Source organism: Helicoverpa armigera, chromosome 31, assembly GCF_030705265.1.
Source record: "Helicoverpa armigera isolate CAAS_96S chromosome 31, ASM3070526v1, whole genome shotgun sequence".
Taxonomy (NCBI): Eukaryota; Metazoa; Arthropoda; class Insecta; order Lepidoptera; family Noctuidae; genus Helicoverpa; species Helicoverpa armigera.
In genome coordinates, this window is record NC_087150.1 from 754,399 (window position 1) to 772,045 (window position 17,647).

At 36.8% G+C, this 17,647-nt stretch overlaps 2 protein-coding genes across 2 annotated transcripts; one reads left to right on the forward strand and one right to left on the reverse strand.

Annotated features, from left to right (window-relative positions):
- Window positions 1-35: 35 nt before the first annotated feature.
- LOC110380270 (RE1-silencing transcription factor) lies at window positions 36-17,166 on the forward strand. Its single transcript, XM_064043454.1, has 8 exons — window positions 36-171; window positions 600-729; window positions 1,536-1,741; window positions 2,245-2,497; window positions 4,035-4,233; window positions 13,790-14,168; window positions 14,651-14,866; window positions 15,350-17,166. Exons 2-8 carry the CDS (start codon window positions 614-616, stop codon window positions 16,627-16,629), a joined length of 2,649 nt encoding a protein of 882 aa, XP_063899524.1. The 5' UTR covers window positions 36-171; window positions 600-613; the 3' UTR covers window positions 16,630-17,166.
- LOC110380271 (uncharacterized) lies at window positions 5,313-9,574 on the reverse strand. Its single transcript, XM_049840256.2, has 5 exons — window positions 9,251-9,574; window positions 8,764-8,928; window positions 7,802-8,017; window positions 6,732-6,810; window positions 5,313-6,190 (listed from the first exon to the last, which is right to left on the reverse strand). Exons 1-5 carry the CDS (start codon window positions 9,537-9,539, stop codon window positions 6,061-6,063), a joined length of 879 nt encoding a protein of 292 aa, XP_049696213.2. The 5' UTR covers window positions 9,540-9,574; the 3' UTR covers window positions 5,313-6,060.
- Window positions 17,167-17,647: the final 481 nt, after the last annotated feature.

The window sequence follows — 17,647 nt, forward strand, 5'->3', positions numbered from 1 at the left end:
GTGACAGTCACTGTCAATCCATTGAATCAGTTGCAGTTGTTGTATTGTGTTTATTATTGTTGAATTGCGGATAATTTTGTATTGGTAATTTTTCTGTGATTTATTAAGGGATACGAACAATAAAAAAGTAACTTTTACACAGGATCGGCTCCTGTATTATCTTGAGAACTGGTAAGTTTCAATTTTGTGTAACATAATCTAAAAAAAGCTTATTTTTAGCCTTCAATAACTTTAAGCATATATCTCTAACTAAAGAATTTAATTTGGTAGACACAGTACGATACTAAAAAGCACGTAATAAAATAGTAAATTCATAGTTTGAGAAACACACGCTTTTATAGATACACGAATCAAACACAGCTATGATACGATGTTCCATCATGAAGTTTCTGTTCATATCTTCCGGCTCCAGCATCAGATCAGTTCGACAGTACCATATTATTGTATTGTCATCAGAACTACATACAGCTGACAATTTTATTTTAGCTACTCAGTGACATGTAAATCGGCAACAAACAAGCATAGGACGTACTCATAAATATCAAATGCTCATCTTTCTTCGTAAATTCATTATTTTTTTATTTATTATTATCATACAGGTCAGACATCAACCATGGCGGAGGCTCCGGAATCTTCCACAGTGTTCGTGGACGTGGCCTCTGAGGCGATGTACCCCATAGCGCCGGAGGCAGTTGAGGAGCCTAAAGCAGAACCTGATATGAGTGAAATGTGAGTCGAATAACTCTATATTATGTTTTGACGACCTCGATGGCGCAATGGTCACCATGCCGGACTGCCAGACCTGAGGTCCCGGGTTCGATTCCCGGTTCAGTCGACATTTGTGTGATGAGCATGCTTGTTGGCCGTGGTCTGGGTGTTACAATATTTATTTATAAATATGTATATATGTAGCTATATGTAGTTTATCAGTTGTGTTAGCACCCATAACAGAAGTTAATTAATAACTTACCATGGGGCTAACCGACCGTGTGTGAAAAGGTGTCCCGACATTATTTATTATTTATTTATTTTATGTATACTAATGTAATAAAGATTATTCACCTGTAGGGTCCGAATCTACTAAACCAGTTTGAAAAAATTCATGCACAGTTGGTATCTATATTTCATCCCAGTACGGGCAGTGGTTCACACAGGATGCAGGGGAAACTAGAAAATTATTAACAATAACTAAAGTGTAAATGTGTTATCTATATAAATGTTCCTTATTCAATAAAAAATAATAAGGGTGAAAGAGTAAATGTTTTTTAATTTTATACAAATTATATTGTATACAAATGTACATATCAAACATTGTTTAAGGTTCTTCTAACCTACAGACAGACGTGTTGCTGGGAAGTTTGTTGCGCCACTTCTTCTTCCCAGCAACAACACATAGGAAGTGGTGAAGGGTGGGCGTTTTGGGGGCTGTCTATTGTAAATTCCTGACGTTCAAAAAGTGTCTTGCAGCCAAGTTTGAATAAATGATTTTTGATTTTGATTTTTAAAATTTAACTAAGACAATTTCGATTCCACAGCGGACCGCTGCTGGTAGAAAAAAACGCCACAAACACAGCTCGTCTCCGCTGCCCAGACTGCAAGCGGTACACGGCAACCACAGAAGAGAAGATGCTAAGACATATACGTAAGACGCACCGAGGAGAGAACCCGTTCCAATGTTATATGTGTGATTACTCCACTTATAATAAGGTTTTATTCGAAGAGCATGTGCGGATACATCAAGGTTAGTTTTTCAATTATTTAGTACCTATTCTCTGTCATAGAACATTCTAGAGGCAGTCGTTACAGGCAGTAAGTCTGACACCAGTTTTAATAAGGGTTATTGGGTTGTGCGGGTAACTGGGTTGAGGAGGTCAGATAGGCAGTTGCTCCTTGTGAAACACTGGTAGGTACTCAGTTGCATTTGGTTAGACTGAAACCAACACCCAACAAGCTGGGTGGATGACAATATTTTGCAAGATGTATTGGGTTGTCTATGTCCTTGGGCACTCTGGTACCCAACTGCAAATGTTTAGACTGGAAAGTAGCTTTAACACGAGACTGGTATGTATAGTATGTTCAAAGATTTTTTAAGGTTCCATACCCAAAGAGTAAAACTGTTGTTTTTGCCTGTTCATCGAAAATTTTATGGAACCCTTTGAGCCTGAACTTAATTCTATTTAATTTAATCGCTGCTTTAGGCAATCGGATAGTTAATAGTTAACAATCCAAGAATTTTGTCCCCAGGCATAAAGCCCTACAAATGTTCCTACTGCCCCTACCGCAGTGTTTCAAAGAAGAACACCAAAAAACATGAGTTAGTTCACCGGCCCGATAACCCGAGGAAATGTGACCAATGTGGCTTCATAGCCAGGCATGAGAAAGGGCTCAAACATCATCTGCGTATCCATGGTGACAATGAAGATCTAGAATGTTCGCTGTGTAAACAAAGTTTCAGTGATGTGGCGGGCTTCAATAGTCATAGGAAGTCGAAGAAAAGGTATGTTGTTTTATTTTTCTTTCAACATGTTTATCTAGACACACGGCAGTGTGTCCGCCAAGTTCGAGCAAAAAAAAGCGACACACCGGCCGTGGGTTATATTACACGAACCATTTCGGGCCAAATTCGACCCCCCTATAACTCAAAATCTATTTTATTTACGCATATCAAATTTCTAGCATCTGTTAAGACCCCCTCACTTATCTAAAATACAAAATTTCATTAATATACCTATTGCAGGTCTTTAGATATTGACGTCAGAAAATCGCTATTTTTACTATACACTCACTGACTGATTCACTGATTCACTGACTCACTCATCAAAAACCTAGACCACTTCCAATAGTCGTATTGACTTGAAATTTGGCATGAAGGTAGGTCTTTATGTCAAGGTAAAGGAAAAAATCAGAAAATGGCCAAGTGTGAGTCGGTTTCAAAATAATGAAGGTGTAAAATACTCAGTGTAAATTTATACCCCTAAGGAACTAAAGCGAACTAAATTTATCTATATTTATATAATATATCTTCGAATGGTCGTACCAATCTGAAATTCGTTACAAAGGTTTGTATTTAGTCAAAGTAAAAATCTGAAAACGGCCAAGTGTGAGTCACTTTCGAAAATAACGAATGTGTAACTTTGATCCACGAACATAATATATGATAACATGTCATGTCAGTCAGTTGGTAAATCTAGTCCATTTAGTTAATCTAGTTTATTTCTTTGTAAGAAGCATAGTGCATATTCAAAAATCTGAAAGATAGTATAAATGAGACATTTCTTTAACTAACTTAATCAAAAGAAAAAAATAAAATAAACAACCTTACAAAAATAAATGAAATCCCACCCAAAACAAAAATGTGAAAGGCTGCCAAGTTCGATAATATGGAAATCCTTCGCCTATAAAAGAAGTGAGATCTGCATAAGTACCAAATTCCATACACATACCTCAGTTAAAAATAGTTACTTTTTAATAATGTTACTTGGCAAGTTTTAATAGAAAATTAAATACTTGATTCATTGCGTTTAGTAGGTTTATAACAAGGTGTGTGAAAACTTGCCAAGTAACATTATTAAAAAGTAACTATTTTTAACTGAGGTATGTGTATGGAATTTGGTACTTATGCAGATCTCACTTCTTTTATAGGCGAAGGATTTCCATATTATCGAACTTGGCAGCCTTTCACATTTTTGTTTTGGGTGGGTTTAGCTTCACTAGTTCCTACATACTTGTAAGGAAATCTTGAAATCTTAATTTGACACACGTCTCGGTCTTCCATTAGGATAAAATTTTGCACATGCTCTGAGTTTTGATGACAATACATGTCTAGCTAAGAAACGTCATTACAAATCCAATATGGCGGCCTATCCAAGATGGCGGACTAGCTCTTTGTAGCCACCCACGATATGGGTATCAAATGAAAGGGTTTACTGTCAAGTGTCAGGAACACGAAAAAAATACTATTATTAGTGCCAGATTTGATAAACGCTGTGACCAGTATTGCAACGTTTACTAAATAAAAAAAGTATTTATTCCAGATGCCCAGAATGTAAATCGATGTTCTGCAAATCGATAATAGCGAAACATAGACAAGAAGCGCACGGCGTGGTCGGAGAGAAGAAAACAAGCAAAAAGTCTTTAACCAAAAAGAATTTGTTCACTTGCGCTGTATGCCAGTGGGAGGGGAATACTAAGCCCAGGATATTACTGCATTTGATACACCATCCTGATCAAGAAGTTAGTGAAAAAGTTGTTGATACATTGATTTTGAAACAGTTGGGTATTATGAAGATGTAATTTTGAGTTAGAAAAACTGCTAATTAAGGGTGCATCTACACGGTGCATGTAGCTGGAGCAAGTTAACATGCGCATGTGACAAGAGCACGCGGGTGGGTATCTTGCTTTGGTACGTGCGCGAGTCGTTGGCTACTTACAGACGCAAGCTACTTGCACCGTGTAGATGCCCCCTAAGGTTAAGCAGGTCCAAAGGCACGTTAAATTGGTGGGTCCTGTCATTTGAACATCTTTGGACGTGACGGGTAGTCGGAAGCCAGAAAGTCTGAACCTTACCTAGTCTTACCAAGGTATGTAGAGTTGCCCGGGTAACTGGTTTGAGGAGGTCAGATCGAGGATCGGAGGTTATCGAGGAAAAAGGCAATACTGTCTATTGTATCGTTTCTAGCAATCGGTAAAAGATTTATAGAGGAAGCGGCTGAGGTTTTTAAATGTAATTCTTGACGTTTTATGTGGTTTGTAGATAGGTATAATTTATTATGCTACGTTTTTGATAAGACTGTAAATAAAAATAAGTTTAATTAAGGTTTAAAATAAACGAACTTTGAGTATCAGTTATCTTTATTTTTTTATGTTAACTTGGGTATTCTTTGAGTAAGTTACAATATGGTTAAAGCCTAAGTTCAATGACACCAAATCGTCTCTTTTCTTAAAACAACTGTTTATTTTGAAAATTGAACGCGTGTGTGAAAATTCATAGTTTTCAATTGTTTTTAATAGGCATGGTGAATGAAAAAAGTAAGTCCCCTTTTAGATAACCCTAAAATAATGGACACGTATTTTTTCTTTTCAAACAAAGAACAACGAAGATAGAACACGATTGAATTTTGTGTTACGTCACTTCTAAATTATTTACATTACCAACCCGCATTGAGCAAGCGTGGTGATTAAAGGCTCGAGCAGACCGGATGCGTATGCGTAGACGTAAGCGTAGACGTGCACGTACCACTGAGTTGTAATATATGGAAATGTATGGGACAGACCACACCGCTTGCGTAACGACGCGCACGTCTACGCTACGCAAGCGGTGTGTCCGGTCTCATACATTTCTATACATTACAACTCAAGGTACGTGCACGTCTACGCGCACGTCTACGCTTACGTCTACGCATACGCATCCGGTCTGCTCGAGCCTTAATGCTCAATCCTTCTCCACGTGAGAAGAGGCCTGTGCCCAGCAGTGGGACGATAAAAAGGCTGTAACAGTAAGTTATTTACATAGACGTGACGTCACGAGCCCCCACTCTCAAACTTTGTTGCGTATTTTAAAGCGTGTATCTTAGTAAATATATATGGCCTTTCTACAAAAACTTTAACAACTGTTTTACACTTGTCTAAAAAAAATGTGGCTCCAAAATGAACCATATGTCAACGTCAATTTGTCATTATTTTAGACAAGTCTTAAACTGACGTTAAAAAGTTTTTGTGGTAAGACGGTACTTCTTTTGTTTAGATAAATGGTCACATCCACAACTTAGTAAAAAATATATATGGCCTTACTACAAAAACTTTAAACCCTGTTTTACACTTGTCTAATAAAATTTTGGCTGCAAAATGAACCATATGTCAACGTCATAATTTGTCATTTTTTTATACAAGTCTTAAACTGACGTCAAAAAGTTTTTGTGGTAAGACGGTTAATATTTTGCTGAAATAAAAATACGTGTCGAATATTTTTTGGCAATCTAATTAGAATCACTATTTTTAACCCTTTCGCCATGATTATTAACGGTGTACAAGCAGTTGGATACATTTTTCCTATTCTGGCGTCTACCCTCGGTTCTCCAATCTCTCTCTCTCTTCAGGTGTTAGAATATGCGAGAACTTGTAATCTCCCGCCAGCCAGCCGTAGTGACCCATTGCTGACAGTTGTTCAGAAAAACGTGCGAACGTTAGGAATCTGTAACGACATTAGATCAGTTATAGCCGTTACCAATAATCTATCTATGATTTTACGTGCTAACGATAGAATTTTGAAATCAGCCATACAAGTAATGTGAAATTCCTATTTTATTACTATTAACACGCTTATATAAGCTTCACCTGTAACTTTGTATGTAAGAAAATCTTGCTATCTTAATTTGACCCACATCCCGGCCTTTGATTTTGATTTTTCTAAGTTTGTATGTACTTTCTAAGTATATCCTAGACACCATTGACTGTGTTTCGGATGGCACGTTAAACTGTAGGTCCCGGCTGTCATTGAATATCCTTGGCAGTCGTTACGGGTAGTCAGAAGCCAGTAAGTCTGACACCAGTTTAACCAAGGGGTATTGGGTTGCCCGGGTAACTGGGTTGAAGAGGTCAGATAGGCAGTCGCTCCTTGTAAAGCACTGGTACTCAGCTGAAACCGGTTAGACTGGAAGCCGACCCCAACATGGTTGGGAAAAGGCGTGGAGGATGATGAGTTATTATATTAGAAACCAATGTAGGTACAATACCTGGATGAAGCACAGTATGACCAGGAAAGAGGTGAGTCTTGAACAATTGGTTCCTCTTCATGGGGTGGCGCTTTGAACTCTGAAACAGTGAGGGTAAGAACAAAGGAATGTCAGATATTATCGTATTCTCTACTTGAGTAGGCATTCTGCATATAACATTGCCATCTGTATAAGGCGGCCAACTTTCCGAAAACTGAATGCGGGACTTAACCTTTCGTGAAAAGGGGAGGCGGGGCATTGAAAAATGATCGGACGGAACTGATAAAATAAAAACCGTAAGCAAAAAGCTATAATTTAACCTATCAATATCGTGTCACAGCGTGCACTAATGTCTTATTTTCAAAATCATTAGGCCTCACGAGTTCAGTAAAAATAAAGAGAACGAGATTATATTATAGGTAATCTGTGTTCCTGCACTGTTAGCGTGCGCGCAGGTGGGTGTTGTGTAGAAGCGTGGTAGAAAAATAGGGATGCGGGACATGCGGGACGCATACAACGTTTTGCGGGACTATTTTACTAATAATTTCAAAACGGGATTTCGTCAAGCATTGCGGGACGGTCCCGCAGAATGCGGGACGGTTGGCCGCCTTACATCTGTATAACATAAAACGCATGCAATAAAGTGTGTGCTAAGTATGAATGTAGATGGATGGAAAGGAAGAGAAAGACCTAAGAAAAGATGGATGGATTGCCTGAAAGATGACATGAATAGGAAGGGAGTGAGTGTCAGTATGACGAGTGACAGGAGAAAATGGAAGAGGAAGATATATTGCGTCGACCCCAAATAAAGTTGGGAACAGGGCAGGAGGAAGAAGAAGATAGCATAAAAACAGTTACTTCTAACCTACAGACAGACATGTGTTGCTGCGGAGTTTGTTGCGTCACGCCACTTCTACCCAGTAAAAATGTGTTTTTACGGAGTGGTTTCTTTTCTAAATTTCTGACGTTCAAAAAGTGCTGTTTTGCAGCCTAGTTTGAATAAACACAAACGTGGACTTTATACGTACGTAATGAAGAAACTATCGGGCAACTAGTATTAGTAAAGACAGAACATTAAAAATGACACAAACCTTCATGATTCTTACAATAATATAAGTCGCCTAAACAATGGTTGATGAAGGTCAAAAACTTGAAATATTTCCCAAAGCCCCTGTTTACAGCGATGCAGATCGGAGAGTAGACGTCGGGGCACGAATGAGGACATATATGACCGTCGAATGCCTCGTCTGTACTGTACAGTGGGCTGAAAGGCTTTTCTTCCTTGGCTTGGCGTAGAGCATCGTCATCTAGAAGGGAATGGGAAAGGAACTCTTTTTAACTCACTATTGTAATATATGAGAACAGCCTTCGAGTCCGAAAATCGCCATTATATAATAAAACTATATTTACGTAATAAAAATGAGCCAACATTTTAACCTGCTGTTCCTGGGGAGTTTGTTCCACCACTTCTTCTTCCCAGCAAAAACACATAGGAAGTGGTGAAGCGCGGGCTGTCTTTTGTAAAGACCTTCAAAAAGTGCTGATTTTCAGCCTACTTTGAATAAATGACTTTTGATTTTGACCTAATAGGTAGGTTGGTAGGTAGGTGTACCTTAACACGAATAATTCTTGGCGCCTTCAATGTATTGTATCATGTTCGACGCCCAAAACTTGTACTGTGGGTGCCTTTTCCGATTCTTCTTTCCTCACAAATGCCGCGATTGCATGAAATTGTTTAAAAAAAACCCACTAGTTTGTATGTAGGTAATATGAAACCATTTTCACATTGAAGCGGCAGCAACATGTGCAGTTGCCCTCTTTTTTTTGGTGGGAAATCATCAAATGACCCCTCCCGCTGTGGGTTGGCAGCGTGAGTGTCAGACTCTTACTGACTAAAACCCATCATGTATCTCGTAAGCCTTTTATGTACTAGGCCCGCGGTAACTCTTTGGAACAATCCCGCAGCCCTGTTGCCCTCAGCTTTCAACCGATTTCGTGTATTCGCTGCAAAAACGCACCTTAACTTGCAGAACTTGGATAGGCTTGGATTTACCTTCATTGTCGTCTCCGAATGTAGCTTCAGTGCCGTTTATTTCTTTCGATTCGTTTATTTCTGAAGAGTTTGTAGCCAGAGTATCGTTTAGTTCTTCACCATCATCGATACGCCTTGTTCCTTGGAAGTGTTCCGCACAACTACCTGAAGTTACTATGTAATACTCTGAAAGGTAATACAATTATGTTAATCTGTACTAATATTATAAAGAAGAAAATTTTATATTTTTGTTTCATCATCATCATCAGCCTTTCGCAGTCCACTGCTGGACATAGGCCACTCCGAGTGCACGCCACTGAGATCGATTTTCGGCTTAAACTACTGTACCGGTTTAAATTCTTTCACTGTTGGAAAGCTACAGTCTTCCCGAGTAACAGGCTATATTTTATCCCGGTACACAGTGTTTTACAAGGGGCGACTGCTTATCTGACCTCAATAACCTCATACTATCGTATGGATAAATTGTACTGTTGCATCTGGTATCTACCTTCTTCAGGATGATCACACATATTACTCAAAAACAAATAACATCCGTTCCCGAAGTCCTTGTAAAACCTTCTCTGACCCACTATTTTTGCGGCACATATGTTCGTATTATTAGATTTACACGCGATGTCTCTCTTAGAACAATATTCCCATACATTATCATATTTTAGATGAGACCTCATATTGTAATCCTCTTTTATTTCTGGCATAGGAACATGTACGGCCGCACTTTTTGTCTGTGTTATTAAAAATGCAAATAAAAAGTACAAAATATATTGATTGGCAGCCATTTTGGATTGAATAGTAATGGCGGGAAATAGGTAGGTAGGTAATTGAATTATCTTGGTCGTTGACTTTTATTGATTTTTAGAATGAAAGATAATTAATTTTTATGTTTTGTAGCCACAGGCCACAAGTGTAAGTCATAGCCTATCTTGATAGGCTGTATCTAACGGGCTATATCTAGCCCTGTATATAACAGGACCCCAGAAGAAACATGGTTTTCAGTCAGTCAGGGGCCCGATTCTCCTAATTTTACTTAAGCAATATACGATTGACGTTCGACTCGATTCGACTGAGATCCGATCCCGACTCGATTACGATTGAAGCGTATGTGTCATTCCACATTTTTTTCTTTGAAATAAACGTTTCTATCCTTTTCTGTCATGCAATAATGAATCATTTTGTCTGCAAATAATTTTCGATTGCAAAATGATTGCACAGCAAACTACCGTGTAGACCAAAATAGCAGACCAATCGCACACCAATCAAATGTCATTGATTGGTCTTTTATTAGTAGCAGAATGCCCGATATGGTTAAAACTGCTATTACGATCATATTGCGATTCAATTTCTATTCTATTTTGACATTATTAACTTAGCAGAATCGGGCCCCTGGTTTTACAAGCAAGCTTGTGTTACGAAGCTGTCAACATAATATTTTTAGTTCCCAAGCACGCCCGCTGTGGCGCTAGTAGTAATGGCTGATTGCACGAAAATATTTTATCTCACGATTCTGTTACAACTTTAAATAGTAAGTAAGTAACCTAACGTAGGTACCTTACAAACAATAGGTAATTAGGAAAGTTAATAGGATTGATAACCTACAATAGCATCATTAGAACAAAATAGGCCACGCTTCCGTACGGCCGTTGTACTGTTGTTTTGATTATTTGTATGGGGGCAAACGTCAAAATCTATACTTCTATAGTACCCAAGGTATCTAAATCAACGGATAGAGATAGAATATTGGTGGTTCAAGAGACGAATGAAGGAATGTTTCGTATCCACATGACCTATATGTACGTTTATACTTGTATTTACTAACGCTATGTATCTTATATTTTTATATCTTTTCCTTCCTCGTTCTATGAAGTATTTGTTTATTATGTTTATTTTATTCTAACTTTCCGATCTCTTTTCTGTTTTTTTTCCTTCGCTATCAAATCTATCTATCTATCAGTCTAGGTTTGCTGTAAGGGAACCCTCTTTTGGGCAAGCTCATATTTGTACATCAACTTTCCAAAATATGTATGAAAAATGTAGTACCCAAGTGCAATAAAAGTATAAATAAAATAAAATCCGTTTATAATAGGTAAGTACTCCGAGCTACTCCATATCCAGTTTTGTGCATTCGTAAATTATTAGTTCGCAGCTTTATCACAGATTACCTACTACCTATAATAGTTATAATCAGTTATGTGTATTTAGGACATGTTTACTTCGATCCAAGGTTAGGCGAGTCTATTTTACATTTAGAAGACGTAACATGTAAATAAGAAAAGGTTCAAATATTATGATACCTACCCAAGATGATTGTAGCGCTTTGAATTGAAGGTAAAAGGTACTTCTCCATTCGTCTTGGCATGTCAGTGACTAGTCACGTACTCACTGCTAATTTAGTCAATTTATTTAGTATTTAGTCGATTTTAGTTTCTCGTTTAAAATATTAATTGGTGAACTTTTGTTTAAAAAATCGTCTGCCTGGCATTGTTGGGATCGGGTCTCAGCCTATTCAGAAGCAATTATTGAGTACCAGTGTTATACAAGGAGCAACTGCCTTTTTTCTTTCGGCCGGGCAACGTTTGACGTTCATAAGTGCTTGTAAAAACCTGAATGAAATAAAAGATTTGACTTTGACTACCCAATACTACTTGGTACGAGTGTCTTGGAGACCAGTTGTCTGACTTTCTGGCTCCTGACTACTTGTAAAGTCTGTGAAACTACCCGCAATGATTGCGAAAGATGTTCAAATGTCGACCCACCAGTTTACCATGCCTTCCGAAACATGTAAGAACTCGTCATGATAAGATGATAACCCACGGACCGACCGCTCCGTTAAACCGTTGCTTAACCCTATGGTCTATTGTTCCACTAGACTTTGACTTAGTCGTGAGCTTTTGTTTAATAAGTACTTAGAAAATTACTTAATATGGATCCATTATATTGTTTTATCTACTACATAATTAAAAATCTATGTATTATGGGTTATTTTTACCTTTAGACTTTGACTATCGTCTTTTTTATTGAAAACTGTGAAATAACCATAAAAATAACACGGAAACATTAAATAACAATGAATTATCAGTTAATACCAATACCTATTAATGTTTTCTTAAGAAATAAACGACAACTCTTGGCCTTCTGTGATCAGCCGACTGTGAAAAGAATACTGTTAAATATCTGGCACTTCTTCAAAAGTATATTAAAATTAAAATGACTTCGTCTTGAAATATGAAAATCATTTTAGTCGATTTAAGTGATTTCAAATAAGTTACTAAAACCATTCGTCTTAGTATTGTTATCATTCGCATCACTAGCTGCAAATCCCCGTCTGGACGAGGTCGTCGATTGTGTATCGTAGTTCGATCGTAATTCATGAAATGAAATAAATTGTTCAAATAACTTCTCAATGAACCAAAGAAATATCATTTTGAACTGTTAACACGTAAAAAAGAGTTGATTAAAGTCTAAGAAAACACCTGGATCTCATTCTGCAGGTAAGAATATCTTCATATTGATGTGCGTAATATTTTGTCACGATTTTGGCTGCTTGTTAGTAATTTATGTATGAAATAACACATGTTTAAGCTCGTTTTTGGTCTTTATCGCGTATTTATGTGCCATGAGGTGTTATTCGGGCATCCAATTCCCGTTTTATGAGTATATTCCTGTCTCCATCTAACGTACGTTCAGCGACAAGGATAGGTGAGAGATAACAATATTATTTGCAATCCCACGGTTTGAAACCCGCGTGGGTGTATTTATGTTGTTTCTAACGTTAATTATCGGCTCTTATTACAATTGATACAACGTTTAACAGTAAATAGTTGACCAGAAACTCTGTACAGAGGAATGGTGAATCAGTAGATGAAAGTGCCGCCACCTGTTGGCGAAATGTGGAAGCTGACTATGAAGGTTTTATTGGTAGGAAAACCTTTTTAATTTTACTGTTTGAATGGAACCTTTTCTTAGTTTTGCAAGGAGGTTGTGTTGTTGTATTCATTGTCAGTTTTGATTTATTTCCTTACTATTGAGTACTAGGTATACCTGCAAAGGATTTCACTTATAAATACAAAATATCATTATACTTACTTCAAACTAACTTATAATACATAGTTCAGTGTGTTTTTTGTTATCTAGCCACGGTATTGATATTCTGTAAAAGTTATAAAGCTACCTTTTGACTATTTTCAAAAGAGTCAGCTTGAGTTACCTTGTTTGTTTATTTTATAGAACATATCTACAAAACTGATAAGTTACATCTGGAAGGTTACATCTTTGTTTCTATATGTAAATGTTGTAATTAAGTATTTATACCATACACGTATGGATTATGAGTAGTCAGAAGTCAGAATGTCTGACAACTAGTCTTACCAAGAGCCTCCACATCTGGCCTCCACAACCCGTTTTGTTGTGGAGGCCAGATAGGCAGTCGCTTCTTGTAAGGCACTGGTACTCAACATAGTTGGGAAAAGGCTAGGCAAATGATGGTGATGATTGAAATTAGTGATATCATGAACATGGTCCGAACTTTCATGTTTTGTTATTAAGATTACTATGAATTAGAATGTGTGTGTTTTTTTCATAGTGCTAAATATTTTTCAGTTTTAAATGTGTGTCTCAAACATGTGTTATAAATACATATATGTTTATCGACACAGAAACCCTTGCATGAAATTTAATAAGAAAGATAAATTATCTCTTTATAGGAATATCCGTTATCTTATATTATTTCATTCATATTCCTATTATATTTCTTGGGTTCACCCTCATTTTAAAGGAAATACTTCAAATATTTTAATAAATATGAGCCAAAATATTTCTATGATTCCAATTGCTACTTTCATTCCAAAATGCACTACATAAAGGTCATTTACTAGCAAGTGCTGTTTTATAAGTCTTGTATGAAAGTCTAAAAATTATATAAATTAAATAATAATGAATTTAGTAGCTCATGCTAAAAGTAGCTCCCCATAGAGAAGAATCATAAACTCCCCAGTTCCTCCATAAAATATAATTTATTTTCCTCATATTTCAGGAAGCAATGTCATCGAAAAGTTCTAAGAAAACTACAAATCCCAATCCTAGAATTAGACCATTGGAACCGATCATAACTCGAACAAAATCAGCCCAGCAACGACGCCAACTAAGAAACAAACCAGACAAGAAAACCGAAAAACCGAAACTTACTAAACCTGATATAAAATCGCCTAAAACCATCAAACCTGTGATACGTTCGAAAGAGGCTCTACTTAAGGAACCTGTGAAGAGTTCCGTTGAAGAAACAGAACAAGTAGAGTATTATCCGAATAAGTTGAAACGCAAACTTTGTACTAAGAAAATTATGTTGAAACCTAAACACAATTTTAAAGTTGTTGCTGCTACTAATAAGAGGAAGCTGGCAACACCAAAGAGAGGTAATTCATACATATATGTTGATTTTGTATTGAAGTAGATTCATTCCAAATATTAGACTAGAGCTATCTCTAAAAAAATATTTTTTTTCAATAGAAAAGGTACTTTCATTACTTAAAGGACTTCCAATAGGGAGGAGGTTCTCATTTCAACATATATATATAACTAGCTTCCGCCCGCGGCTTCGCCCGCGTCCAGTTCGGTTATATCGCATTTCCAAGAGAACTCTTCAAAAGTCCGGACTAAAAACTATCCTATGTTCTTTCTCAAGGTCAACTCTATCTGTATTAAATTTTATTAAAATCTGTTCAGTGGTTTAGACGTGAAAGCGTAACAGACAGAGTTACTTTCGCATTTATAATATTAGTAGGGATTTGGTTCTTACTGAGAGTGAGTGGTTAGTTTTCTCAAATCCGCCTCCTATGGAATTTTTAAATGACTAAAACAAAAAATTTTTTTAACATTAAGATCCTCATTTTCTCAGGTCTTAAATCACCAACCAGCAAACAGGGTTCACCTCGTAACCTCCTTTCACCAAAGAGGCCTAAACAAGTTTGTAACAGCCCGGAACTGACCATGCAGGACATGGTGAGACTTGTGGAGGAAACCAGGAGTCTTAGTGATGAGGACTTCATGGAGATCCTGACGTGTCCCAGCCCGGTGTGGTGGGAAGACCCACCTGACGGAGGTTATGATGAGGGTAAGTCATATCTATACTAATATTATAAAGCTGAAGAGTTTGTTTGTTTGAACGCGCTAATCTCAGGAACTACTGGTCCGATTTGAAAATTTCTTTCAGTGTTAGATAGCCCATTTATCGAGGTAGGCTATAGGCTACTTTTTATCCCGGTACGGGAAGTAGTTCCCACGGGATGCGGGTGAAACCGCTGGCAGAAGCTAGTCGTTGGATATTTTTAAGCATTTGAAAAAGAAGTAGGTAATTTCAACTGTTTAGACGAAATTGTACTTATTACCATAAATAGCTTCTGCGTGCTAGTCCCTTGGGAAATTACTTCATGCATTTATCTCTCTGATTTAGGGAGTTTTTTAGAGATTGGATAGTCTTCATCGCGCAATTATTAAAATTGCTGCTTCCCGCGTCCCGTGGGAACTAAAATTGTATTTGTAATTTTTAAGTCTTTAGAAAATAATAAAATATGAAATTAAATCTTTCATATTCCAGATTCGATATGCACAAGATCTCCCGAGCGGCTTCCAGAAAAATCAACACAAGAGACGAAAAAGAGGAAAATCACCAAAACAAAGCCATTTAACAAAACAAACAACAATATTATAAACATAGAACAAAAACCTGAACAAATAACGATAAAACCAATAAAAAAAGACGAACGATTCGTGCAGAAAAAACTAAAATTAGAAAATATATTAGGCAATATAAAGAACAAAACTATTAAACCAATTAGTAAAGTGAAAAACAGTATAACTGACAACCGTAATCGAAAAGTTTCCGACAGCGAAGGCGATATATCAGATCTGAGTTTTAACGAAGAAGAAATACTGAAAAATCTCGAAAATATGGACATTCCTATAGAACCTAAAATACCTGTAAATGTTAAAAAAGAAATAGACGTTAAAGATATAAAGAATGAAATCACGGATGTATATGATACTACGTCAAAAAACGAAAAAGTAGTTAGTGAGAATTTATCTAATGTAGATAAAAAATCTGAAATTAAAGAGGAATTTCATTGTAAGGTAGTTCATAAGAACGATGATTTAACTAAATCATCTAAGTGTGACGATAATTTCAATGTAAAAAGTGTAAATATTGATAATCAAAGTACTATAATTTCAAATGTACATGATAGTAGCTGTAGATTAAGTAGCAACAAGGACTCGACAGTAAAAGATCCGAGTTGTTCAAAAAACTTGGAAATTATCAAAAATCATGAACAAAATACTTTAGACGCGGATAATTCAAATAATGACAACTCTAATGAGAATCTTTCCAACAAAAAATGTACTGATCTAAGCGAATACATAACTGTTTATAAAATAATTCCAGAAAAATCGAAAAGTGAAATTACACCTGAAAAGGAACCTAAACCCACTTCTAGTTCTAGAAAAACTAAAATGGACTCTGTAAAAGGAAAACTAAACGATTTTTTCAAACATTGTAAAAATAGTAAACGCGTGAGAAAAAGTCAAAGCCCAGTTCCCGCCATTCCTTTGACAGATGTCAAACAGGAAGTCATAGATAACGAAAGTAGTGATAGTAAAATCGATTTGGAAGAAAATAGTCGACTAAAGGATAGTGATAGTGTTGTGAAAACCGAAAATGAGATGAAAAATAATGGCGAGTTAGAAAAGGCGCCAAACTTACATTGTCATTCTTGTGATTTTCTTGCTGATACTAAAGAAATATATAGTCAGCACGTTTCTTCATGTAAAGATCTTGCGAGATTATCTTGGAGACATAATTATGTGTTAAATCAGACTTGATAAAGCCTACAATGTTTTTCTTGTTTTTAAATTATGTAGTCACTAAATGGCTAGTCTTTCTGGTAGTCTTGCCATTCTGAAACTTGGTTCCTATTGATTTCATGATAATCGGAATATACTGAACAAAAAACTTTTGTGCATGCGCAAAAGTTATTCAGGTGAGAAGTGTAAAATCTATGATTGTATCAACGTAGGTACAGTTGTCGCCAAACTATTATGTAAAATAATTTTAGGTATCCGCAGTAAAGTTAAAAAAAAAAAACTTGGAGTAAGAAACCTTTTTAATGAGTAGGTATGCCACCTAAACTGTGACTATAACCAGACTTATGCTTATTTCCCGGCCTTTCAATGGTCAAATCAACGATTTGACATCGGAAAATGTCTCGGTTATCGCTATAGTTAAATGGTGCAACTCACCACAAGGCATAAGTACGACGAGTGAAGAGCTTGAATGTCAGTTATGAATCTAGACTTAGATGTATAGGTATTGAAATATATCACTGCCTGCACAGTTGTGAATAAATTATGTTATTCCTACTAACTTGTGCTTTATTTGTTTACCTACATGACACCGTACAGCTTTGAGGAGTGTGTTCTACCTACCCTGTGTTTCGGAGGGCACATTAAACTGTAGGTCCTGGCTGTCATTTAACATCATTGGCGTTCATTACGGGGAGTTAGAAGTCAGTAAGTCCGACACCAGTCTTACCAAGGGGAAAGTTGCCCAGGTATCTTAATTGTGGAGGTCAGATAAGCAGTCGCTCCTTCTAAAACACTGGTACAGAGAGTTTTAAGTTTAATAAGGACATTCATTTTTTTTAGACGAGATCGGGAAGGAACGCCCCAAGATCACGACTCATATCGCATTTTGACTTAGGAAAAAATAAAAAAAACCGTTCCGGTCAACTTTTGTAGTATAATCATCGGCACGAATCTTGAGCGCTGACCTTCACCTGCGCAGAAGTAATTTATTGGATCCTTGTGTGGTATGAAGTGAGGCGTGGGGGCGGGCTAAAGC